The sequence below is a fragment of the Mastigoproctus giganteus genome, chromosome 8 (genome assembly GCF_048544385.1).
Source record: "Mastigoproctus giganteus isolate SK-2022 chromosome 8, ASM4854438v1, whole genome shotgun sequence".
Lineage (NCBI taxonomy): Eukaryota > Metazoa > Arthropoda > Arachnida > Uropygi > Thelyphonidae > Mastigoproctus > Mastigoproctus giganteus.
This window is the reverse complement of record NC_143582.1, coordinates 178,410,863-178,437,947: the sequence shown is the minus strand read 5'-3', so window position 1 is coordinate 178,437,947 and position 27,085 is coordinate 178,410,863. Positions and strand designations below refer to the sequence as shown.

The 27,085-nt window shown below is 39.0% G+C and overlaps 1 protein-coding gene across 3 annotated transcripts in view; it reads left to right on the top strand.

Annotated features, from left to right (window-relative positions):
* Positions 1-27,085, top strand: part of Graf (GTPase regulator associated with FAK) — a 537,792-nt gene that overhangs the window by 307,421 nt on the left and 203,286 nt on the right. For all 3 annotated transcript variants that reach the window (XM_090379073.1, XM_090379075.1, XM_090379076.1), the window contains 2 exons: positions 3,474-3,609; positions 25,069-25,108. In XM_090379073.1, the coding sequence (XP_090235199.1) occupies positions 3,474-3,609; positions 25,069-25,108 (176 nt within the window). The remainder of the gene's footprint in view (positions 1-3,473; positions 3,610-25,068; positions 25,109-27,085) is intronic.

Sequence of the window (27,085 nt, the reverse complement as noted above, 5' to 3'; positions counted from 1 at the left end):
AGGACCGGCAAAAATGTACATCCGTACAGGCTATTCTCGTTCTCGTTTTGCAATATGAGAAGTCTCTGGTAAAGAATCCAAAGAAAAGCAGCAAAGACTTCTTTACTTAAGTAAAGACTAGACGGCAGGGATTGAATCACATTGTGCTACTTCATGTCAATGAGTTAACTGTTAATGATCCTGCTTGGGTTGCTGACAAACTGAATAGATATTTTGCATCTACATTTGCACATGAGGAATTTTAAATGTGTGGGGGTGGGGGGGGGTGTCAGACGTTTATCAAAACTCCAATGCTGAGCTAAATCATTTTTTGATAACTGATAGTAAGTGAAAGAGAAATTGTTGAAACTGAACTTAAAAAAAAAATCCCCCTTAAGTGAATGGGATCTATCCAGTCATATTTAAAAAACACAGCAAGGAGGTAAGTAAGCTTTTAACCCTAATTACAAGAGCATCTTTGGATTTAGGGGAGGTCCCTATGACTGGAGATGTGTGAATTTATTCCCAGTTCTTAAAGGGGAATTCAAAAGTGATATGAGTAATTACAGTCTGGTTAGCTATTCCAGGGGAAAACAATGGTGTCACTGGTTAAAGAAGTGCTGCGGGACCATTTTGGTTAGCATTCAATTATACTGCAATCATAGCATGGAGTTTTCAAGGGGTGGTCTTGTCTAACCGATCTGATAGGTTACTACAATGCAGTGAACTACCGCAACAAAATTAGGAAAATTGGGACGACTTCAACCGCCATTGAGAAATGGCAGTTGAAGTTTAATATTAACAAATGCAAGGTACTGCACTTGGATAGCAGTAACTCCAGAGTAACTTATCAACTGTGTGGTACTATATTCAGGATAGTGGAGAATGAAAAAGACTTTGATGTAATTGTGCAGTCAGACATAATTTTCTGAGCAGTGCAGATATGCTGCCAGGACAGCTCATGGGGTTTTGTTAATGATATACAGAAACTTTGCTAGTAGGAATAAGGAGGTGATTATCCCTTTGTATTAGTTCACAGTTAGGCTGCATCTTGAGTACTGCATACAGGTCAGGTCTGGATTTTAGTTGAGGAAGGTTGTTTGAAGGATGTGTGAAAGTTTGCTTTGAGACAGCGGGTGGTCAATTGTTGGAACAGGCTTCCATCTGTTGTTGTGGAAGGGGATGAATTGAGTAAATTTAAGGAAGAACTAGACAAATTCTAGGAGGGTATGGACGGAGAATGTGTAGTGGTCCCATTTCCCCGGGCTGATGCTTTACAAGCTACCTTTCTTGCATCATTTGCCACTGTTGCTGCTATCCCCACAATTTCTGTATTTGATAACCTTTATTTACTATGCTCCTGGTCTTGCTGTATGTGCAAGTATACACAGAGTGCACAGAACTTGTAGGCCTACCCATTACCTAGTAACGGGTAGGCCCACCTTTCGCCTGGACAAGGGCAGTCACATGGTGAGGCATTGAGTCCACTAGTTCATGAAGGCGTTCCACAGGTATTTTCACCTATGCTTGCTGCACCACTGTCCATAATTGTGTTGCATTCCTGGATGGAGGATTCAAAGCTCAAACGGACCTTTCCACGTCATCCCAAAGATGCTCCACAGGTTTCATGTCTGGTGAATGGGGAAGGCTATTCCATGGTGATAAAATCTGCAGAATGCTCTTAGAACCATGTTCTAGTCACCACGGCTGTGTGGGGAGTTATATTGTCTTGCTGGAAGAGTTCATTGCCCTATTGGTGCATGATGACCATAAAGGGATGCAGATGGTCTGCAAGGATGGACATGAAACCTGGACCATTCAGAGATGCATCTAGACATACCAGAGGTCCCAACGTGTGGCAGGTGAACATGCCCCAGTCCATTACTGACGGTCTACCTGCCTGAACAGTTCCTTGTTGACATGATGGGTGCATAGCTTCGCAGTTTCAGCCAGATATGCGCCTTTCAGTCTGCTCAAAATAACTGGAAACAGGCCTCATTGGACCAGTAGACCCATCTCCAGTCGTCCAAGGTCCAGTGCCGATGTTCTTTTGCCCAGTTGAGGCATGGAGTCCTATGTCTTGATGTTAGCAATGGGACTCTGGTGGGTTGGTGGCTCCCACCCTAGTATGGCTAACGATCGCCTGATGGTCTTGGTGAAGATGTTTCTGGCACCTCCCTCATTGAAATCTGCGGTGATTTGTGCCACTGTTGCTTTTCAGTTGGCTGAAACAATGTGAGACGTCAATGGCCATGTTCATCCACCAACTTCCTCTGCCCACAGTGCTGCCCATGACGAGATATTATTCTCGAAATGGCGTATTCCTGATACATCCTTGATACTGTTGATCGATCGTGGTTAGTGCAAGTTCTGTACCACATCAGTGATAGAGTGACCCATGCGTCGGGCACCCACTATCATCCCTTTCAAAGTTCGTTAACCCACAATGTTTATCCATACTGATATCGAATTACCATATATGTGAATGCAGTGTATCTATATACCTGCCAAGCAATGGGTTGTTCCACTAGCGAGAGGGGTGACAGTGTCGCATTGTCCAGGAACCAGGTATTCCATGAATTCTGTTCCAGTGTATATGCACTTGTTCTTGCTCTTAGTTACAGAAATAGCTGATGTATTTCCTTGTTTCATTGTGATCCACAGACAGCCATGAAATCATAGGTACCATACTTTTGGAGATGCTATATGTATTTCAGTAGATGCAGCACAAGAATCACTTTCACTTCTGCCTGCGGCTATTTTTAATCTATTAGTCTGTGTCTGCCCCTCAAGTTAGCAGTTTTTCGACCCACCTTGCCTCGATAGCATCAACAAATATTCTTAGCCTTTCTGTTTAAGTGTACCCTCATTCCTGTAGAAGCACTCTCTCCTGTTAACAAGCACAGACCATAATGGGAAAAATTCTTCCTCGTGAACCTTTCAGTGTCTTCTCCAGGGCTGAATTGATTACCACTCTCCACTCTCTCATCACATACTCCCTTGTATCTTGTGTGGGCAGAATTGCAGACACTTTGAAATTTAACCGTAACTTGCAACCTTTTCTCAACATCGCCCTGTGCTTGTCAAGTAAGTCATGAGATCTTCTATTCATTAGTGTGAATGTGTACAGCAATATCACCTTTTTTTGCTCTTAAAACATAATATCTTTTCTACGTGTTCACCTTTTACCCTTGGCTGACATACTGTGGTCCTATTCCACCTATTCTTTTTACACTATATATTTTCTGTTTCACAATATTCCCTTTTCAAAATGTATATATTCTACTTGGCATAATATATATTTACCCCAATATATGAAACTGAACTTCTTTTTTTGATGCTTTGTTATGGTTAACAGTTAAAAATTAGATTGATCATGAAGTTTATTTTTTGTGTTTCTCATAATTCTGCTTTTTGAGCATTGGGGTGGGATACATAATATAGACCTGATTTAAATTATTGTGATATATATTGTTTGTTCTGTTCTGCTTTAGGCGGTCATCAGATAATATTGAAAGGAGATTTTGTTTTGATATCATTATGGAAGATCGACCAGGTGTATACACATTCCAGGCACTCTCCGATGCAGACAGAAAATTGTGGGTAGATGCAATGGATGGAAAAGAATTAGTGAGTAATTGAAGGCATTCTAATATTGAAACTGTATTTTCTATAATAATTTTTTTATTTAATATGAAAAAAAAAAAAAAAAAAATCCAAATAGACAAATCTGTTAATTGATATGATAGTATGCCATTAATAATTATCTGAATACTTATTGTGTGTAAGAATGTATTTCTAATTTATAATACTTCTGTTTCCCCATTTAACTTTTCCAGAGAAAACTGTGTGATCATCTGTATGTTAAGCACTCCACTTGAATTTCTCGATTGTATACATTGTTTAACATTTTAACAATGTACTCTACCTTATTAAAAGCTTCTGCTTTTAACATGGTAGATTTAGCCCCTATTCAAAATTGTGCAAGAAGGATTAAAACATAAGTAAACGGGATTTTAATCTGAGACAGTCATTTAAAATATATACACCTTATTTTCTTTGCTTAATCTTTGTACATTTTCAGTATTGTAGTTCATAGTTTTATTTTTCTCCTCTGATAAATTTTGTTTGTGATTAGTATTGGCAAATGATTCAAGGAAGCAAGCTTATACAACATCTGCCAAAAAATAATAACAATAAAAAAAAAAAAAAAAAAAATCACTTCTCGCATCACATGTCTGTCCCCTTTAATAATTTATCTATTTTCTCCTTAAACTTGTTTAAAATAGCAACTTACAAATCACAAGTTCGAAGTTCCAATAATCAACTACCCTCAGGCTGAAAGCAAATTAAAGTACATCTATCCTGCAGTTGTCTTTCCTGATTTTAAATTTTTGTCCCTTATATATGCGTTGTCTGAGCTCAGAGTAAGGAACCCACAGCATTTATCCTCAATCCATTCAAAGCATTAAACAACTGCATTAGATCTCCTTGAAAGTGTCTAGTTTCTTTGTAAGAATACCCTTTTAATTCACCTCACTAATTTTGCTTCTTTCTAAAATGAGGCTTCCAGACCTTTATAGAGTGCTTGTTCAAGATGTGGTCTTACCATTGCCTTATTCAGCATATAATTACCTTCTTATCCCTGTTGGCGAAATTCCTGTACATATCATTGAAAAGAACCCTCTGAGGTGTCCTGGGGCTGCCTCAGAAAATATTGTCTCCAAGTCTTTTTGTTCTCAAGTCTTTTGAGTGTGGTGCTTCACAGTTGGTATGTTATCCTGGGATCACTGTTACCCATATGCAGTAACTTGCATTTCTCAATTTTAAGCTTTAATTGCCACTTCATAGTCCAGCTGCATACTTTTTCTATATCTTGTTGCAGTAACATACCCTCATTACAGACATTAACCACCCTATCAATCTTTTTATCATATGCAAACCTAGACATTAAATCTGATATCATTAATAAATATTGAAAACAATGGGCAGTACTTGAATAGTGGAGGAAGGTTTCACTAATAATATTAGTGTAAAAAAAAAAAGCAGTGCAATTGATAACCACCCTGTGTTGTTTCTTACCCAACCATCCCTTTATCCAAAGCAGTTTCTTGCCTCTAATGCTGCACCAATTATGTAGTCTTTCATGTGGAGTGTAAGTGTAAAGTGTATTGATGTCTAACGGCACCAGGGATTTCTCCCATCTCCGCGTTGCTTTAATTGTAGGTGTACCAGTTCACTGGGAAGGCCAGAGATTTAAAAGTGTGTGGATTTTGTATATGTGTAGTGTTGTGTATCGTTGTTCATCTGGCCGTTTAGCCGCTGGACCCCTACTGAGGCCCAACGTTGTCCACACTTGGCCTCGTGGATGCAGACCAGGTACACAGAATGAAATTTTACTCTGGCAGGCCCTGCCACCTAGTTTCCTGAGATTTCAGTGGCTAGGGCCCAAAAAAAAAAAAAAAAAAAAAAACTCGGTAGGGGTGAGCGCTGGAATTAGAAAAGCCAATTGAGGTGTATGTGATTTAATTTGGACGAAGTTAAGTTTTTGCAGTTTGTGTGGGGTTATACGCTGGCGTATTAGGTAGAGTAGGGTGGGAGACTGAAGGCTGGGGGGAAAAGACAGAAGTATGGGGACGATAGAGAAGACAACCCCGGGATTTTCAGTGAGGCAGGCCCAAGCCCCACCAGGAAAGAATCAGGGTTGGCAGAGGTGGGAGGAGACAAGACTGTCTCCTCCTCCCCACCAGGGGAAAGGGAGTAAAGGTACCAGGCAAGGGAGCCCGGTACTGATCGCCATCAGGCATTGACAGTTGTGAGCACGTGCTGGTCCAAGCAATCTGAACCGGATCTTCTTTGGTGTTCTTTTTCAATGTGGGAGTCAGATCCCAGTCGCAGGGTCATACATGAATGAAGTCCTGTGTCAGGTTGTCTCTGGTTCAGACGTAGGTCTTCCTGGTTGTCAGTTCCCTCGTGAACAAGGCTAAATGATGGTCATGTTCGTGGGTTATTTGGTACAGTTTTCTTGTGTATTCTGGTTTTCTCTAGTCCTGGTTTTGGGATTCATCATCAGCTTCTGGGTGCTGTGCATGGTGGTTTGCTATAAGTGCTCGCCTTCTAGCAAAGAGTTTCTGTGCAAAAATGGTAAGGGCTTTGTATTCTTGTTCCGAGTCAAGAAGATGGTGTTCCATGTTCTGCGGGAAGTAGGTGATAGCAGTGGTGAGCCTGCATCGCAGGTCCTCATACTGGTCGCAGTCATACATGAGATGTTGCCATGTCTCCTCGTGGCCACAGAGGCAACGGGGATCCTCAGTGATTCGGAAGCTAGATAGTTTTGCATTAAATGGCCCGAGCCCTGGTTGAAACCAACTCGGGGGTTTTGGAAAGACTCTGTTAACGCTAGGGAGGAACTTCTTGGTGATTTCACCTTTAGTGGATTCTGTCCACCGATCCTGCCATTCCTGTCGGAGGTGGTCGAGAAGTCTGGTTTTTTCAAGTTTCCTGTTGTTGGCGAAATCCAACGTGAAGTTCAGGATAGTGCATGGTATTTCTTTTGCCATATTATATGTCAGGGCGCATCTGATGATTTCCAAGTCCAGTGGGAGGACTCCGGCCAGAATCTGGAGTGCGTGCGTGCTGACTGTGGAGACAGCTCGTGTGATTGTCAGAATTATTGACCGCTGGATGCTGTCCAAGGTTCTTCTATTTACCATGTGGAATGGTATCAGAAGTTTTTAAACCTAAGCATATGTTAATAAATGCCTTTTTGAGATTGGGAATATGATACATATAATTTTCTAGCAGCCAACGACTGAACAGAGAGAGGGGTTTGGAAATGTGAAATTAATAATGAAATTTTAAGAAAATAAATGTCTGCTGTTATATAAAATGAATGAAGTGGTTGAAGAAATAAGGAAAGCTTTAAAATAAAATTTTATATATATATATATATGTGTGTGAGAAAATGTAGAAGATTTGGCTGCCAACATCTCATCTCTTCAGGGAAAGTTACATGGCACTTTAGAAACTGAAGGAAGAACGTAGTTTTTGAATAAACCCTCAACCCAGGAATGTCTGACTATGAGCAGCTTTAGCCCCTATGCTATGACACACAGGCGCCTCCGTAGCCAGGTGGGAAGGAGCAGCAATGCATAGCACACACTTCTTGATTAGACCGGGGTTCGAGCCCGTCACCACCAAATACGGAGGATGCGGAAAGGTCAGAGAATGACCACCGCATATCCCAGAGGAATATGGCCTTAGTTGCTAATGCTCCTAAAAACCAAATAACAAACAAACATGCTATGACACACTATGAGTAAACACTTTCCTGACCAGCAGAAATGTAAAATAAAAATGAACTAAAACATGAGTATGGATGTAAATAGCCATGGAGAGCACCGCTGGCAGGTTCTCTTAATTTTATTTTAAATCTTAAATATAAAAAATTATCTTCGACAACCAAAATATAAACTGAAATATTATGATATTGAAAGAATGAACAAATGGTGAAAATTTTGAATGTAATGAAAAATAACAGTTAAAAGGGGTACCATGCAAATATGCTACAAACAGGGAACTTTTCACATTTTCATCCCACTATTCTCCTTTTAGTCAGTGACTGCTTGAATATTATATATATATATATATATATATATATATATATATATTATTTCTGGCCTCATAAAAGCTTTTATTATTTATTTATTTTAATTGTTTTCTAAACCCTTTTTTTCTCTATCAGTTGCATGTATAGATTGTGTTCATTATTATTTGAAGTCCTCCTTTCTATAACTTATCCTTGGTCATTTGTTGCTAACACTTTCTCCTCCAAATTAAATAATTAAATAATAAAAAAAAAACACCTTAGAAGGGAATAGTGGGTAGATAAGAAGTGGGACGGGTTTAAAGTGGTAGAGAGAAGGGGGGGTCAGTAGTGAAAGTGCCCACTTGATTGAATGGGGGACATCCTGCAGTGGAAGTGGAAGGTGATAGTTGGCAGAGGGGTAGCCCACCAGATGAAGGGGGGGAGGGCCCCACCTAGGAAGGGGTGTGAGAACAACCAACCCAGGTTGTAGGAGTGAAAGTTCGTAGGGAAAGGGATCACTATATTGGAGTACCTGTTTGGTGCTCTGTCCTACACAATGGCTAAGTAGCCATGGCACGTTGTCTGCTTGAATAGGCAGGGGGGGCATAAATGGCTCCCTGCCCATCAGCCAACCCAGGGAGGGAGGTAGGAGAGACACTGTCCACTCCAAATTTACTGATGGTGCAAAAGTCATGGTTGTGACTGGTTTTATTGGACTTTTAAGGGAAAGTACCTTCCCTTACATTGTATTATTCATCAAGAGGCCCTGTATGCAAAATCTATAAACTATACGATTCTATGACTACTGTGACAAAAAATCACAAATTTGATTACAGTATGGAACAGCTCCCTTACTCACAATAAGTGCTGTCTGTTCTATAATTTATTTTTCGCTGCATAAGGACCACCACTGTGCAAATCCTCTGCATTGGGGGATCGATCGGAGGAGGAAGGGTGATTTGGTACTTCGATCTTTTCACCATTGCGACGATTTGTATAGCGATTGAAATGCAGCGATTCCATGACCATTATTGGCCTCGTGGTCCTCTGTCGATATGGGGCATGATGGTCAGTCTATTTTATTTTAATTTATTCTGATTTTGTTATCTTTTAGTAGTTCCTTCAACCCCCTTTTTTGGTGATATTTCACATCTTTTGGAACTGGTACCTCTGGGGGGGGGTACCGCTAAATTAATATGTAATTGGCATTATTCTAAATTTTATATACGTCATGTTAATTGGATTTAAAGTTCGAAATTATATAGGGGTTTCTGGGCTATTATTTATGTCTAACTTTTATTCTTCTTTTCCGTTCGTTCGTTTATTTGGTTATTTTTATGTTAATTTTCGCTGTACAGTTTTTGCCATACTACTGGCTTATGTTTTATTTTATTTAATTAAAAAAAAAATATATATATATATATATATATCTGATAATTAAAATAAATATGATATTTATTTTTTGCTGCATAAGGACCACCGCCATGCAAATCCTCTGCATTGGTTTATCTATCGGAGAATGGAGGAGTGGTTTGGTTCTTCGATATTTCTGCCTTTGCGATGATTTGTATGACGATTGAAATGCAGCGATTCCATGACCATTATTGGCCTCGTGGTCCTCTGTCGATATTGGGGCATGATGGGCAGTCTATCATTTTGATATTTTAATTTTTTGGTAGTTTCTTTAACCCTTTTTTGGTGATATTTCACGTCTTTTGGAACTGGTACCTTCGAGGGGGGTACCGCTAAATTATTTATAATTGGCATTATTTTAAATTTACATTTTTTATTAATTGGGTTTAATGACTTAATTGACTAAATTATACAGGGGATTATCGACTACCTTTTTGTCCTATTATCTCTATTTTCCCTTCCCTGTTTGTTTATTTTATTATTTTGCGTTTCGTTTCGCTCTGCATTATTGCCGTGCTACTGGCTGATGTTTTTATTTTAAATATCATATTTATTTTAATTATCAGATATAATTAGGCATCATGTGGAGGATGTGCATTTGCTGCCTCTAATGATAGCTACATAGCCATATTTATTTATTTTTATTACTTTTGCCTAACTTTTACCTCACATAATATATATATATATATATATGATAGTAAAATGTACCTCGAAGGTGAGGTATATATGTAGGTCGGTATAGTGTAGAACCATTGTAGCTCGTGATACACCATATATACAGACAGACATATATATATATATATATATATATAGACAGATATTAATGTTTAAATATATATGTCACTATTTTTATTTATTATTACCCTAAGTAATCAAATTTGTCAACTTCTTTCATATCTTTCCCATTAACTTCACTTTACTGGAACCGAGATTATCACCAATCACCATAATTTTAGTTTTGCACACATTCAGAAACAATCCTTTTTTTCTTACTTGCTTCACATACTCTCCTCAGAATTTCTTTAAGATGATCCTTAGAATTACACATTAGCACAGTAACATCTCCATAACGAAGGTTGTTTATCTTCAGTCCTTCAATTTTGATGCCAGTCCCTAAATCTTCCAAAGCTTCGCACATGATAGCTTCGGTATAAAGATTAAAAAGATGAGGTGACAAAATATAGCCCTGCCTGACATCATTATCTATTGTGAAAAAGTCCGAGTTTCCCATATTCATTCTCACAGTTCCTTCCTGTTCCTGGAGGTGCCTCTGTAGCCAGGTGGGAAGGAGCAGCAGTGCGTAGCACACGCTTCTTGATTAGACTGGGGTTCAAGCCTGTCACCACCAAATACAGAGGATGCGGAAAGGTCAGGGAATGACCACCGCATATATAGTAGTGGCATGTGATGCAAGAAAGCATGTGTATGAGCTTATGCAGCATCAGCCAAAAAAAAAATCCCACCATTCCCTCCAAATGCCTGTCCAGTTCCTCCTTAAATTTATTCAACCTATCAACTTCCACAACAACAGATGGAAGTTTGTTCCATCTGTCGTTGCAATATCCTGGAGCAATATGGCCTTAGTTGCTAATGCTCCTAAAAACCAATTAACAAACAAACAAACATCCTGTTCTTGGTACAGTAGCTTAATCAGCTGAACTATGTGGATTGGGAAACCCATAATAGTCATCGTTTCCCAAAGTTCCTCATGTTGAACACAATCAGATGCTTTTGCGGCCGACCGGGCTAGCCGAGTGGGTAAAGTACCTGCCCGGCAACCCAAAGGTTGCGGGTTCGATTCCCGCCTCGGGCTTGGATCAAAGTGCTGCATAAAACCTTGGGAGGTGCAATATGGCCACAGAAGCCGATGCGCCAACAACTACCAAAAAAAAAAAAAAAAAAAAGATGCTTTTGCATAATCTATAAAACATAAAACAACTGGAATATTGAATTCTTTTCACTTTTTCATTAATCAGTCGTAGACTTAAGATCTGATCTCTGGTTTCTCTACCCCTTCTGAAACCTGCTTGCTCTTCTGGCATTTCTCCAAGTTTTCTTGAGATTTTGTTTAATATCAGAGTCTGCTGACGAGGCTACTAGTGACGGTCGTGTTCCAAGCCGCTAAGTGGATTTTTCTTATTTATTGATTTGAAATTATTGTTTTTCTAAAACTTTTGATTTAAATTTAGTAGTATAACATTATTTTGTGATTTTTTGATTAATTTGGTGTATTTATTCTTTACTCGGCCTTGTTAAAGTATCGGTAAGGGTTTCCACGTATTCGTAACTACCGCTACCGTTAGTAACTTTCCCGCCATTGTGATACCGTAGGTTATATACCGTACTAGATAGCGTTAGTTGAACTTCGTTAGCAGTTAAATTGTACGTTTAAATAAATACATATAACGACTTAGATTACAAACGTAATATAATTAATAACATAACATAATTAATTAATAAATTAATAGAATCATGACTCAGACCAGAGCAGCAAAGCAAAAGGCTCAAGCTAATGGAAGTGCTGTGGCTCAGAGCAGAACTGAGGGGGGGGGCAGTTGTCCTCTGACTCACAGCCTTATAAAATGCACTGTTTGCTTGATGTTTGCAGAGCAATCGGGTACGGGACATGATACTGCCAAGGGAGATGTCTTTGTGTGTGCGCGATGCAAGGAGTGTATCGATATCAGGCAACAACTCGGCGTTCTTATGGGCCTATATGAGAGCTTGAAGGAGAGGGTGGATGCCCTCGAAGAAACTAAATTGAGGGGCCCATCAAGCTCTCAGCTGCCCACATCAACGCCAGAGCTTGCACTTGGGCATCGCGTGACACAGAGACAACCCCCAAGGCAGAATGCGCTGGTCCCGAAGGAACTAGTAGTTGTTGGTGACTATTGTCAGGGAAACGGGAAACATGCTTTGTAAAAAAGATAGGTGGAACAGGACCAGGGTATGTCTGCCAGGGGCAAAGGTTGATGACGTTGTAGAGCGAATATCATCTTTTAAGGGCACAAAAGGTGATATAGTTGTACACGTTGGCACTAATAATATTAAGAGTAGGAGACCGGCAGAATTACTTAACAAGTACAGGTCACTGTTGAACAAAAGCCGAGAATTAGGGTTGAATTTGAAAGTGTCTGCAATTCTGCCCAGACACGATAGGAGGGAGTATATGATGAGAGCCTTGTCGATCAATTCGGCCCTGGAAAGATTGTGCAAGGCTCAAGGGGTAGAAATTTTTTCAGCCTGGACTGTACTTGTTAACAGGAGAGATTGCTTCTACAGGGATGGGATACACTTAAATAGAAAGGGTGCAAGAATATTTGCTGATGCTATCGAGGCAGTGTTAGGTGGGTCGGAAAACTGCTAGCTTGGGGGGAGACAAAGACCAATAGATTGACAGTAGCCACTGGCAGAGGTGAAAGAGATTCTTGCACTGCTTCTATTAGAATGAGCAGAAGCCTGAAAAACAAGATGCATGGTATTTCAGAGACTGCTGGGAGCCATTGCGGTACAAGTAAACACATGGGTTGTGTTAGGGTAGCTAAGAATAGAAACAGGTGCAGGTATACTTGCGTGTACACCAATGCTAGGAGTTTAGTAAATAAATTTGATGAATTTGAGGTATTGCTCAAAACATCGAAGGCAGATATTGTTGGGATATCAGAGACGTGGTGTCACACAGATATAAGGGATGCGGAACTGCAATTTGGGGAGTACAACGTCTACAGAAAGGATAGACGGGATAGGAAGGGGGGAGGTGTTATGCTATTAGTTAAGAAACACATAAAAACCAAGGAAGTGAAGCCAGTCGACATCGCTGGACAGTGCAGTGTGGAGTCAGTTTGGTGTGACATAAACATTGGGAGATCAAAATTGAGAGTAGGAGTGTGCTATAGGCCTAATGACTCTGATGAGTATAATAAGGAACTGTACAGGGAAATAGAGTGGGCCAGTAAATCAGAGTGTCTTATAATGGGAGATTTTAATTTCCCAGATATTGACTGGATTTTGGGGGCTGGTTACTCACACACTAGCAGGGCTTTTGCGGATTTATTGGATGATTGTTTTCTACATCAGCATGTTCGGGAGGCAACTAGAGGGAGTAATACTCTTGATTTGATTATCAGCAGTGATTCTTCATGCATTAAGAATCTGCAGATAAATGAACCACTAGGTGGCAGTGATCACAGTGTGTTGAAGTGGGATTTACTCAAAGAGGTAACTACCATTAGGGGTAAAGGGAAGGGTTATTGCTTCCGTAAAGGCGACTACGATGGACTGAGACAGTATTTAAATTCTATACAGTGGGACCAACTGATGATGTTACCAACAGCAAATTCAAAATGGGAAGCATTCAAAGAACTTATCTTGGAATCTACTAGGCTTTACATACCAACTAAGAAATATTGTTCAAGGTTTAGGCCAAAATGGATGTCAGATGAACTAATGAGGCATATGGCAGAGAAGAAAAATGCATGGGATACATACAAATTAACACATGACACAGAAGCCTATGATAGATACAAGTTGATATGCAACCAAGTTACAAAGGAGGTTAGGCAGGCGAAGGCAGATTACGAGAAATCCATGGCAAGGGATGCAAAGAAAAACAGCAAAGAGTTCTTTACTTATGTAAACTCTAGAAGGAAGGGGATGAATCAGATTGGTCCACTTGATATTGATGGGTCAAGTGTTGATGATCCTGCTCAGGTAGCTAACAAACTAAATGAATATTTTGCATCGACATTCACACATGAGGAGGTATTCAGCAAGGGGAATGCCAGAGGTGTATTCAACTCTAGCAGTAAGCTACAGAATCTTGAAATAACTGGGAGTAAAGTGGAGGAGAAACTGTTGAAGATAAACACAAGAAAGGCACCCGGGGTGGATGGGATCTATCCAGTTATATTAAAGGAGGCAGCAAAGGAAGTAAGCAAACCCTTAGCCATAATTATGAGAGCTTCCTTGGACTCAGGGGACGTACCCATAGACTGGAAATGTGCAAATGTGACCCCAATTCACAAAGGAGGATCAAAGGCTGACACAAGTAATTATAGACCTGTTAGTTTAACTTCTGTTCCAGGAAAATTAATGGAGGCACTGGTTAAAGAAACACTGCAGGATCATTTAGACAAGACTTCAGTTATAGCTCAGACACAGCATGGTTTTGTTAAGGGGAAGTCTTGCCTGACCAACTTGATTGGATACTATGATGCAGTCACAAAAGAACTGGATGCAGGGAATAACTTAGCATTAGCATTAGTAGAGGCATTTGATGCAAGAAAGCAAGCTTATGCAGCATCAGCCAAAAAAAAAAAAAAAAAAAAAACCACTTCCACTTCACCCCTCTGTTCGTTCAAAATACCTGTCCAGCTGAGCCTTAAACTTATTTAGGCTATCAACCTCCACCACAAGGGATGGAAGTCTGTTCCACCAACCAACCATGCGCTGGCTAAAGGCAAATTTCCGCACGTCTATCCTACATCTGTCTTTCTTCAATTTGAATTTATGCCCTCTCAGGTGATTTTTCTGAGCTAGAGGAAGAATCCCATCAGCATTGAGCATGCTTAAACCATTCAAGGCTTTATACACCTCTATCAGATCACCTCGCTGGTGCCTAGTCTCCAGACACTGTAATTTGCAAAACTTAAGCCTTTCTTCGTAAGAGCACCCCTTTGTTCCATTCACTAATCTTGTTGCCCTTCTCTGTACTCGTTCCAGCAGCTCTACATCCTTCTTGAAATGAGGCCTCCAGACCTGTATACAGTACTCTAGGTGTGGCCTGACCATCGCCTTATACAATGGAATAATCACCTCCTTATCCCTGCTGGAAAAATTCCTGTATATCATTGACAATACTCCATGAGCTACTCTTGCAGCCCGTCTGCACTGCTCAGAGAACTTCATATCTGCCTGCACAACCACCCCCAAGTCTCTTTCATTCTCTACCACTGTCAGTGTTGTACCACAGAGTTGATACGTTGCTCTGGGGTTGCTGTTTCCCATGTGTAGTACTTTACATTTGTCAATGTTAAACTTCATTTGCCACCTCTCAGCCCATCTGCTCAACCTTTCCAGATCCTGTTGCAGCAGCAGCATAGTGTCAGTAGTGTCCTTGACAACCCTGCCAACCTTTGTATCGTCTGCAAACTTGGACATTAAGCCCGATATACCATCATCAATATCATTTATAAATACAGAAAACAATAATGGACCCAACACTGAACCCTGAGGGACTCCACTAATAACATCAGTCCACGATGAGCAGTGTCCATTGATTACCACTCTCTGTCTTCTCCCCCTCAACCACCCCTTTATCCATAGCAGCAATTTGCCTCCAATGTCACACTGCTCCAATTTGTGTAGCAGTCTTCCATGTGCAACAGTATCAAAAGCCTTTCTAAGATCCAAGTATATAATATCAAAGTTATTCCCTGCATCCAGTTCTTTTGTGACTGCATCATAGTATCCAATCAAGTTGGTCAGGCAAGACTTCCCCTTAACAAAACCATGCTGTGTCTGAGCTATAACTGAAGTCTTGTCTAAATGATCCTGCAGTGCTTCTTTAACCAGTGCCTCCATTAATTTTCCTGGAACAGAAGTTAAGCTCACAGGTCTATAATTACTTGTGTCAGCCTTTGATCCTCCTTTGTGAATTGGGGTCACATTTGCACATTTCCAGTCTATGGGTACCTCCCCTGAGTCCAAGGAAGCTCTCATAATTATGGCTAAGGGTTTGCTTACTTCCTTTGCTGCCTCCTTTAATATAACTGGATAGATCCCATCCACCCCGGGTGCCTTTCTTGTGTCTATCTTCAACAGTTTCTCCTCCACTTTACTCCCAGTTATTTCAAGATTCTGTAGCTTACTGCTAGAGTTGAATACACCTCTGGCATTCCCCTCGCTGAATAACTCCTCATGTGTGAATGTCGATGCAAAATATTCATTTAGTTTGTTAGCTACCTGAGCAGGATCATCAACACTTGACCCATCAATATCAAGTGGACCAATCTGATTCATCCCCTTCCTTCTAGAGTTTACATAAGTAAAGAACTCTTTGCTGTTTTTCTTTGCATCCCTTGCCAAGGATTTCTCGTAATCTGCCTTCGCCTGCCTAACCTCCTTTGTAACTTGTTTGCATATCAACTTGTATCTATCATAGGCTTCTGTGTCATGTGTTAATTTGTATGTATCCCATGCATTTTTCTTCTCTGCCATATGCCTCATTAGTTCATCTGACATCCATTTTGGCCTAAACCTTGAACAATATTTCTTAGTTGGTATGTAAAGCCTAGTAGCTTCCAAGATAAGTTCTTTGAATGCTTCCCATTTTGAATTTGCTGTTGGTAACATCATCAGTTGGTCCCACTGTATAGAATTTAAATACTGTCTCAGTCCATCGTAGTCGCCTTTACGGAAGCAATAACCCTTCCCTTTCCCCCTAATGGTAGTTACCTCTTTGAGTAAATCCCACTTCAGCACACTGTGATCACTGCCACCTAGTGGTTCATTTATCTGCAGATTCTTAATGCATGAAGAATCACTGCTGATAATCAAATCAAGAGTATTACTCCCTCTAGTTGCCTCCCGAACATGCTGATGTAGAAAACAATCATCCAATAAATCCACAAAAGCCCTGCTAGTGTGTGAGTAACCAGCCCCCAAAATCCAGTCAATATCTGGGAAATTAAAATCTCCCATTATAAGACACTCTGATTTACTGGCCCACTCTATTTCCCTGTACAGTTCCTTATTATACTCATCAGAGTCATTAGGCCTATAGCACACTCCTACTCTCAATTTTGATCTCCCAATGTTTATGTCACACCAAACTGACTCCACACTGCACTGTCCAGTGATGTCGACTGGCTTCACTTCCTTGGTTTTTATGTGTTTCTTAACTAATAGCATAACACATCCCCCCCTTCCTATCCTGTCTATCCTTTCTGTAGACGTTGTACTCCCCAAATTGCAGTTCCGCATCCCTTATATCTGTGTGACACCACGTCTCTGATATCCCAACAATATCTGCCTTCGATGTTTTGAGCAATACCTCAAATTCATCAAATTTATTTACTAAACTCCTAGCATTGGTGTGCACGCAAGTATACCTGCACCTGTTTCTATTCTTAGCTACCCTAATACAACCCATGTGTTTACTTGTGCCGCAATGGCTCCCAGCAGTCTCTGAAATACCATGCATCTTGTTTTTCAGGCTTCTGCTCATTCTAATAGAACTTTGATATTATATACTTGGATCTTAGAAAGGCTTTTGATACTGTTGCACATGGAAGACTGCTACACAAATTGGAGCAGTGTGACATTGGAGGCAAATTGCTGCTATGGATAAAGGGGTGGTTGAGGGGGAGAAGACAGAGTGGTAATCAATGGACACTGCTCATCGTGGACTGATGTTATTAGTGGAGTCCCTCAGGGCTCAGTGTTGGGTCCATTATTGTTTTCTGTATTTATAAAAGATATTGATGATCGTATATCGGGCTTAATGTCCAAGTTTGCAGACGATACAAAGGTTGGCAGGGTTGTCAAGCACACTACTGACACTATGCTGCTGCAACAGGATCTGGAAAGGTTGAGCAGATGGGCTGAGAGGTGGCAAATGAAGTTTAACATTGACAAATGTAAAGTACTACACATGGGAAACAGCAACCCCAGAGCAACGTATCAACTCTGTGGTACAACACTGACAGTGGTAGAGAATGAAAGGGACTTGGGGGTGGTTGTGCAGGCAGATATGAAGTTCTCTGAGCAGTGCAGACGGGCTGCAAGAGTAGCTCATGGAGTATTGTCAATGATATACAGGAATTTTTCCAGCAGGGATAAGGAGGTGATTATTCCATTGTATAAGGCGATGGTCAGGCCACACCTAGAGTACTGTATACAGGTCTGGAGGCCTCATTTCAAGAAGGATGTAGAGCTGCTGGAACGAGTACAGAGAAGGGCAACAAGATTAGTGAATGGAACAAAGGGGTGCTCTTACGAAGAAAGGCTTAAGTTTTGCAAATTAGTGTCTGGAGACTAGGCACCAGCGAGGTGATCTGATAGAGGTGTATAAAGCCTTGAATGGTTTAAGCATGCTCAATGCTGATGGGATTCTTCCTCTAGCTCAGAAAAATCACCTGAGAGGGCACAAATTCAAATTGAGGAAAGACAGATGTAGGATAGACGTGCGGAAATTTGCCTTTAGCCAGCGGGTGGTTGGTTGGTGGAACAGACTTCCATCCCTTGTGGTGGAGGTTGATAGCCTAAATAAGTTTAAGGCTCAGCTGGACAGGTATTTTGAACGAACAGAGGGGTGAAGTGGAAGTGGTTCTTTTTTTTTTTTTTTTTTTTGGCTGATGCTACATAAGCTTGCTTTCTTGCATCAAATGCCTCTACTAATGCTAATGCTAAAATGATTTTAAGAAGAATCTTGCTAGCTTGAGAAATTAGGCTAATAGTCCTGTAATTTGAGCAAATTTTCAGATCTCCTTTTTTGGTAAAGGGATGGAAATTGATTTCTTCCAATCTGATGGCCACCATCCTGTTTCCCAAATTTTTACAATCATTTTGTGAAAAAACTCGCCACCCTGTAGCTTTAATCAATTCCAGGTGACTTGCCACATGCTAGTTCTTTGATGGCTTTTTCAACTTTTTCCTTCAGTGCAACTGGTTCATGATCACACTCTTGAAAAGGAGGTGGCACATCATTAGTACAAACAGGTGCTTGGAAGAGCTGCTCACAGTATTCTTTCCACCTTCCTTTGATTGTGTTCTCCTCTGTTAAAATTTCCCCTTTGGAGTCCTTAATTACATTAAGTTTTGGTCGGAACTTTTGTCTTAAGGATTAATTATGTCATACATCTTTTTAATGTCGTTTCATTTGTTGTGGTATTCGATTTCTTTACACTTTCGATTGATATAATCCTGTTTGTCCTGGCTTAAACAGTGCTTGATGATTTTGCTTAGTTCCTGATACTCTTCATTTCCTTCTACACCCTGGGCTTTTGCAGTTCTCTAAGTTTAAAAGTGGTTTCTGTAATCCAAGGCTTCTTGATCTTTGACCTTTCTCTAATGTGTTTATTTGCCGAATCCTTAATAATGCTTTTATGTATTTTCCCACATTTCCTCAGGCAGCATATCATCATCTAGTTCTAATGGAGTTTGAAAATGATTGCCTGTTTCAAGCATATAATCGTTTGGAATATTTTCTACATCTAATCGTCTAGGGAAACCTTATTCATGAATTTTTTTCAGCTTTTGCTTGTGAACGATGTGGAGTAGCTGATGTTCACTGCCACAATCTTCTCCAGGAAGTGTTTTTGCTGCGATTACATTGGAACACCATCTTTTAAACTTTTTACATTCCACATGGCCACGTTTACCCTCTTCTTTCTTAAATTTAATTTTGAAGGGCACACTCTGGCATCCAGGATCTGGTTAACAGCAGTTTTTGCAGTTGTGTTTGTGGTCTCTGTGGCCTCAGATAATGTCGTGGTATGCCTACGACATTATCTGAGGAATGAAAAATTTTTTTAGATAAAAAAAATATATATATATTTTTTTTAGATAAAAATAGTGACTGCTCGAATGATGTAAAGAGACGACAGGCAATTGCTAAAACGTTGGTCGCTGATCTGATAAAATTATGGAGAGATCATGATCTGCCCCTAAAGACGAAACTGAGAACCATTGATTCATTAATTTTTCCAATTTCCACTTATGGATGTGAAGGATGGAATCTGAAAAGAGTTGACAGGAAGAAAATTGAGGCATTTGAAATGTGGTGTTACAGGAGAATACTGTGTATATATAACTTACTTGGATCGAAGAGCATATGAGTGGGTATTGAATAAAATTGGCAGTCCTAAAATTCTTCTTCATAGCATCAACAAAAGAAAACTCAAGTTTTTTGGTCATATAGTAAGAAGTAGGGCTTACAATACCGGGATCTCAAATACTGAGATCCCGGTCATTTTTTTCCGGTATTGATAAAAAAATACTAGTTTTTCGGTATTAATTTAAAAAAAAATAATTGTTTATAATTTTATCACATGAAGATTATAAAATCACCTTTATGTGATTATGAAATCGTTATCTCTACTAGCAAATGTTTGATAAATCATCGATAGCATACCATGCAACATTGCAACCTGTCCACAATTCTCGGACAACTTCGTGTCTGACCGTATCATAACTCACAAGTCCCATTCCTCCACTACTGACTTTATTTCAGTTCCAGAAAATGTATAAGTTATTTTGGGGTTGCTTTTCCCCAGGTGTAAGACCTTGCATTTTGCTGAATTAAAGCATAGCTGTCACTTTTCTGACCATTCCAGAAGTCTATCTAGGTCACTCTGAAGAAGCTCTGCTTGGCGTCGATCATTAACTATTCTACTGATCTTTCATCATCTGGAAGTTTAGACCTCACACCCTAGATCCCTTCATAGATGTCATTTAAGATAATCAAAACCAACAGTGGTCCCAGTACTGATCCTTGAGGAACCCCACTACTTACATTACCCCAATCTGAGGAATAACCATTTATCAACCCTCTGCCTGGTGCCTTCAGGCTATCGTGCTGTCCATCTATGGATTTTCCCTATGATTCCAGCCTGCTCCACCTTATAAAGTAACCACTCATGTGGGACTGAGTCAAATGCTTTGCTGAAATCCAAATAAACAATGTTGAAATTATTCCCTAAATCCAGCTCACGAGTGATGTGTCAAAATGGCTAACCAGATTTGTTAAACATGATTTTTCCCTTTACAAAACCATGCTGGGTATTCTACAGAATTCCATTTGCATCTAAATGATCCTGAATTCCACCCTTGATCTTTTCCTACTACTGAAGTTAGACTGGCCAGTCAGTAATTTCCCATTACATTCCTAGAACCGTTTTTATGTTCCAATTTTCACCAATCCAACGGAATCTCTCCTGAGTCCAGTGATGTTCTCATAACTAGCTTTAACGGTGTAATGCACTTACTTGCTGCCTCCTTTAAAGATTATAGGGTATATTCCATCAACCACAGGAGCCTTACTCGCCTGTAGGCGTGAAAGTTCTCATTAAATAATCATTTGAAATTTCAAGATCATTAATTACATTTTTTTTCAACTTCACTTCCATGATATCTCATTGACACAAAGGGTTTTTTTTATGTAAATATCGATGGAAAGTAACTGTTGAGTTCATCGCCAACTTCAGCTATGTTATTTAATACTATCCCACGTACATTACATAAGGGTTCAATCTGATTTATCCTTCTGTTCTTTACATTTATATATGTGAAGAATTCCTTAACTGCATTCTTTGCTCTCTTCTTTATTCCTTATCCCTACTCTTTGCTCTCCCAGACTCAGTAAAGATACTATAGTTAAAATTATACTGCACTTAATAAAATGTCTTTCTCCTTCAGAAAGTGATGAACATAATCCAACCATGGAAGACCAACATGGAACAGAACATCAGTGTTCTGCAAATTCTTTCCAAAATAAGAAATTGAGTCGGAAATTAATGAAATACTTTAAACTATTTTTGCTAAAAAAGTTCAAAGCCTAGAAAATATGGACTGAGATCGTCTATGATCTCAGTACAATAGTACCAGAATAGAATCCGAAAGGGTGTTTCCTGCCGCTAATCAAATATGTACCAAAATTAGATCCATTTTAAATGATCATACCATTGATTGCTTATGTTTTGTAAGAGCTCGCTTTATTCGGACAGGTAGTGTGGATGCTTAAACATAACTAAACTTTGCAGTAACAATATGTATTTTTTTATTTTTAGAATAACTGTATTTAAATGATTTTTTTTCTCAGAATAACTGTATTTTAATGATTTTTTTCAGAATATTATTGCAATAAAGGTTTATTTAAAACATTAATTCAAGTAATTACAGTACTTGGTTTTTACTTTAATTTATCGCACCTAATTGTTATCAGAATTTATTGAGAAAAACGTTTGTTTTTGGAATATCTGTATTGCGGTTTCATTAATTAAAAATACCGAAATATCGGTATTACGATTTTGACCAGTACTGTAAGCCCCAGTAAGAAGGGAAAACTTTCCATTGAAGAATATAAGGGAAAGAAAAACCAAAAGAAGAGGTGTAGAGGTCTTCCTCTACACCTCTTCCCTTGGTGGAAGGGTTGATCAGTGGACTTCTGGGCATGACACTTTGCGATGCTGCTCGTATAGCACACGATCGATGCCATTGGTGGCCACAACAGCTCCTCAGGGAGCTAGTGACTGGAAGAAGATATGTATATGTGTATATATATATGTGTGTGTGTGTGTGTGTATCCAATATTTCAAAATAAAATAAAATAAAACATAATTATTATTATTATTATTAGCCGTATGGTGCAAGGAAGCCTGAGGCTTATGCTGCATCTGGCAAAAAAAAAAAAAAATTTCTGAATTACCCAGAGAGAGAGAGGGAGCTATGTGACTGGAAGAAGAAGATATGTATATATATGTATGTATGCATGTATATATATATATATCCCAGAATTACCAAGAGAGAGAAGTAGAAGGGAATCACCAAGAAAGAGAAGAATGATGATATCCATAATTATACATATATTTGAATAACATTTGAAATAGTTGGAAACTGAATCTTTCTTAATAAAAATAAAATAAAAAGGTAAAGCAAACATCAGAGGTGGCAAAAAGCTATTCCTCTACATGATGCTTGAAATATAAAAATAAAAAATAATATTTATATATATATATATATATATGTGTGTGTGTGTGTGTGTGTGTGTGTGTGTGTGTATATATATATATATATATACAGGGTGTTTCAGTTAAACGTTTCAGAACTTCTAAGAGGGGTAGGGTACATCCTGACAACTCGAAATCATATAGCAATGTGGGGTCGGAAATGCTTTCCTGAAGCGGTGTTGTACACAGAAGCACCAAAGAAAGAAAAGAGACCGTAAGTGAGAAATCGTTTTAATAATACACGAAAAGAAGCAAAAGGTACATGGATTAAAGTAAGTGTTCGAAGTTTCTTCAACCTCGTATTGCTTTCGCACAGTGGTACCTTGGAAAATGTGCTACAAATCCCCTTTTTCCTGCTGAAGTGTTGTTTTCCGATGAGGCATCCTTCACAAGGGAAGGAATTTTCAACACGCATAACGACCATATCTGGGCTGTCGAGAACCCGCATGCAATACGACGTCGTGCAGCACAGATTCGATTTTCGGTCAATGTATGGGCCGGTATTATGGGAGATCACCTCATCGGACCTTACCTGTTACCGTGTCGTCCAACCGGACCTATCTACTTGATCTTTCTGCAGCAAGTATTGCCACAACTTTTGAGAGATGAACAGATTTCTGCATCGACGCAACAGACAATGTGGTTCCAACACGATGGAGCCCCTGCCCATTATAGCGGAGATGTTCATAACTACCTGGATGTCACATTTGGTCAACAGTGGATCGGACGTGGTGGTCCCGTGTGTTGGCCTGCTCGGTCACCCGACCTATCATGTCTTGATTTTTATTTCTGGGGTCATATGAAATCGCTAGTTTATGACACCCCTGTTGACAATGCTGAGGAGCTGGTTGCAAGAATCGCAGTAGCTGCCGAAGAAATTCGAAATTCGCCTGGAGTATTTCAGAATGTTCGGATGTCCATGCGTCGGAGATGTGAGGCGTGCATTGTATGTAGCCCGTGGAAGAAACTTCGAACACTTACTTTAATCCATGTACCTTTTGCTTCTTTTCATGTATTATTAAAACGATTTCTCACTTACGGTCTCTTTTCTTTTTATGGTGCTTCTGTGTACAACACCGCTTCAGGAAAGCATTTCCGACCCCACATTGCTATATGATTTCGAGTTGTCAGGATGTACCCTACCCCTCTTAGAAGTTCTGAAACGTTTAACTGAAACACCCTGTATATATATATATATATATATACATGGTGTTTCAAAAATGCTAAAATTTAAAGGTTAAAAGTACAAACTAAAATAAGCAAAAAAGTCCCATTGAACATCGGGTCGCAAATGAATTGTTTTCGAGATAATGCACATTTTTCTGTTAAGATCAATCACTGACTATGGGAGCACTCTGGGAAAGTAGTCTGTATTGCTGAGACCTCATACACACTGGATATGGTAGCGGTACAGTAATTGATAATGTAAAATTTGCCACACACTGCTATGAATCAGTACACGGTCTTGCAGTGCAACCCTCCTTGTTGAAATTCCTGAATATTGTTCTATTCTTTCTAACACCCCCTTTCTTCAACATCAGGTGTTATGCTTCTGGACCTATCTGGTCGTACTCCATGAGCAAAGCGCCCATGTTTTCTAAGGCGTCTGTTGGGCTGCCTTCGGCAGGGAAATTCTTTTTGGTACAAACGTGCAGCCTCGAGTGCATTGCCATTGGCTTTACCATACATGAAATGCATATTCGCATACTCTTCATTGCTGTAACCTCTTTCCATGTTGACTATCCTTTGACAAATACTCAATGCCCTGAGACCTAGTATGCCTGTTAGCATTAGCATTAGTAGAGGCATTTGATGCAAGAAAGCAAGCTTATGTAGCATCAGCCAAAAAAAAAAAGAACCACTTCCACTTCACCCCTCTGTTCGTTCAAAATACCTGTCCAGCTGAGCCTTAAACTTATTTAGGCTTTTAAGTCTCAGGGCATTGAGAAAGGGGAAAGGGAAAGAATGAGCATAACCTAACCTAAATAAACAAGTCAGTGGTGAATCCCAGCTAGAAATGTGCAATATCTCGAAAATGATTTACTTAAGGACCCATGTTTTCTAGGCTTTTTTTTTTTGCATATTGTAGTCTGTACAGTTCACCTTTAAATTATTGACCATCACTTTTGATACACCCAGTATATTATATATATATATATATATATATATATGTATTTTTTTATATATGTATATATATATAGCAGAATTCCAAAATGAACAATTGCAATATTTCTTTCTGACATATATATATCAGAAAGAAACATTGCAGTTTATTGGAATAGCAAATAACATTTCATAATATGATGACAAATACTGATTATAAATCATTCTTGCTTTAGCGATTATTTGTTTTATTTGCAGATTAATAATCTATTAGGAAAAGCAACAAAACAAGAGGAATGTAAGTATAATCATTAGTTTTAAATATTCAAATGGTTTTAATTTAAAATATTTCTTTCCTTTTTTTTTTTTTTTTCCCTTCCAGTTCTTTTTATTACTATTTCACTAGGCCTGTATTATTATTAAACTATAAAACAAATAGAGAAGTTTTAAGTGTACTACAATTACATATGTAGTCTTAAGAATTATAATATCATTAATCTGAGCATTAATATCCAACTGGCAGAAGTTACATCAGTGAGTTTGCACAAATTAAGATTTATTTAGAATATTCCCAAATTAGTATTACCTATTACTAAATAGGTCTTCGATGTTGATGAAACAGCTGTTGCAGAAAAATTTGCCTACTAGAAGGGAATAGCTAGGATTTCATATTGAAACTGATTTCATATGAAATACCACTTTCATATTGAAACTGATAAGAGTTTCAATATGTTGAAAGTTTCAACATATTGAAACTCTTATTGATAAACAAGTTTATTGATAAACTTGATTATCAATAAGAGACCTAAGAGCTTCCAAAATCTTTGTGAAAGTTAAGCTACACCCAATTGGGAAATCCAACAAGGAAGCATGAATTATCAGTACCTTATTCAGTAAATAGGCTGCAGTCATTTTTACTTTACAGTCAAGATTTACTTTAGTGAAAACAGCTTGTCTGAGAAAGCATTGCTGATCATCAACAATGCCCCCGGTCACTCAGACAATAGCCCCAGATGTTACTCTATCCCAGTGCAATTTATATAGTGCTGTAGAAAGGTGATTAATGTTTTTCTTAAGTTTATGCTGTGCTTTTCTTGAAGAGTTTTATTTAAAGCAGTTCTATACTTGAAATGTCACAAGTTAGAACACAGAAAGGAAATTCACCTTTCCTTTCTTATTGCATATTATTTATCTTACTAAATAAATTACTCTTTAAATTGCTTGGCCCCCTCCTACACTTGGCACTTTTTTGTAGCACAACCAGAAACTTGAAGGGTAAAGTTAATTCCATCCCATCCCACTCCCAGTGCTAAAAAGAGCAAAACCATGGAACATGACAGCCCTGCTCTATTTGAGCAGCCCTGGTACTGCATTGTTAACAGAACTGACGATGTCATATCATAGTCATGTCATGTCATAGACTGCATACAGACACAGCAACAGGAATGCCCCTCATTTCTTATCCTATATTAACTATCAGACAAACCTATGAGCTCTCCATCTCCATTTCTTACACAGAATGCTTAGAAAATGTAGTGAGTTCACCCAAAATGGTGAAAATACTCAGATCTAGTGATTTACTGGTCGAAACTGTAAATCTTGAACATTCTGAGACCGCTCAATTTATCAACCTTAGCTATTCTGAACTTCTCTGGAAGGTTAATTGGGAATTGACAGGTGTTCATTGTGAGCATCACAGCAGTAGAGATTGGTATGTTGGGATAACATTACAGCTTTTCATTTTTCAGACTTTATAAACTTATTCGCCATAAAAAAAGCTATTATGATTGCTTGTTGTTTTCTCTGTATTTGAGGACAGCAGAGGGCATGCACTTACAACTACAATAAAACCATCTCTCTAGTGATTAGTGGAGTTAGAATTTTCTCATTTCGCTGTTATAGTTGACCTACAACTACCATAGCAGAAAGGAGGTGCCTTCGGGTTTTCAGGATTGCCCATAGGCATTTAAAAATAGGCTTCAAACAGTGTTATGCTTTGCCTGCTTCAGACCTACATAATATCCACAAACACAGCAGAATGAGTCTAGAGATAATTTACACCCTTGTTTAGTAGCCATAGCAAATTCCAAAAAAAATATACATATACAGTAAACCTTCGACGTACCCCGAGTAAACGGACCCCGATATAACAGATTTCGGATTTAATGGACCGGACAAATAATAATACAGTAATGTACATATTAATCTCGACCATATTATTTTAGGTTATACAGAACTTGTGTTATTATTAATTAAAATTAATAATAATTACCTA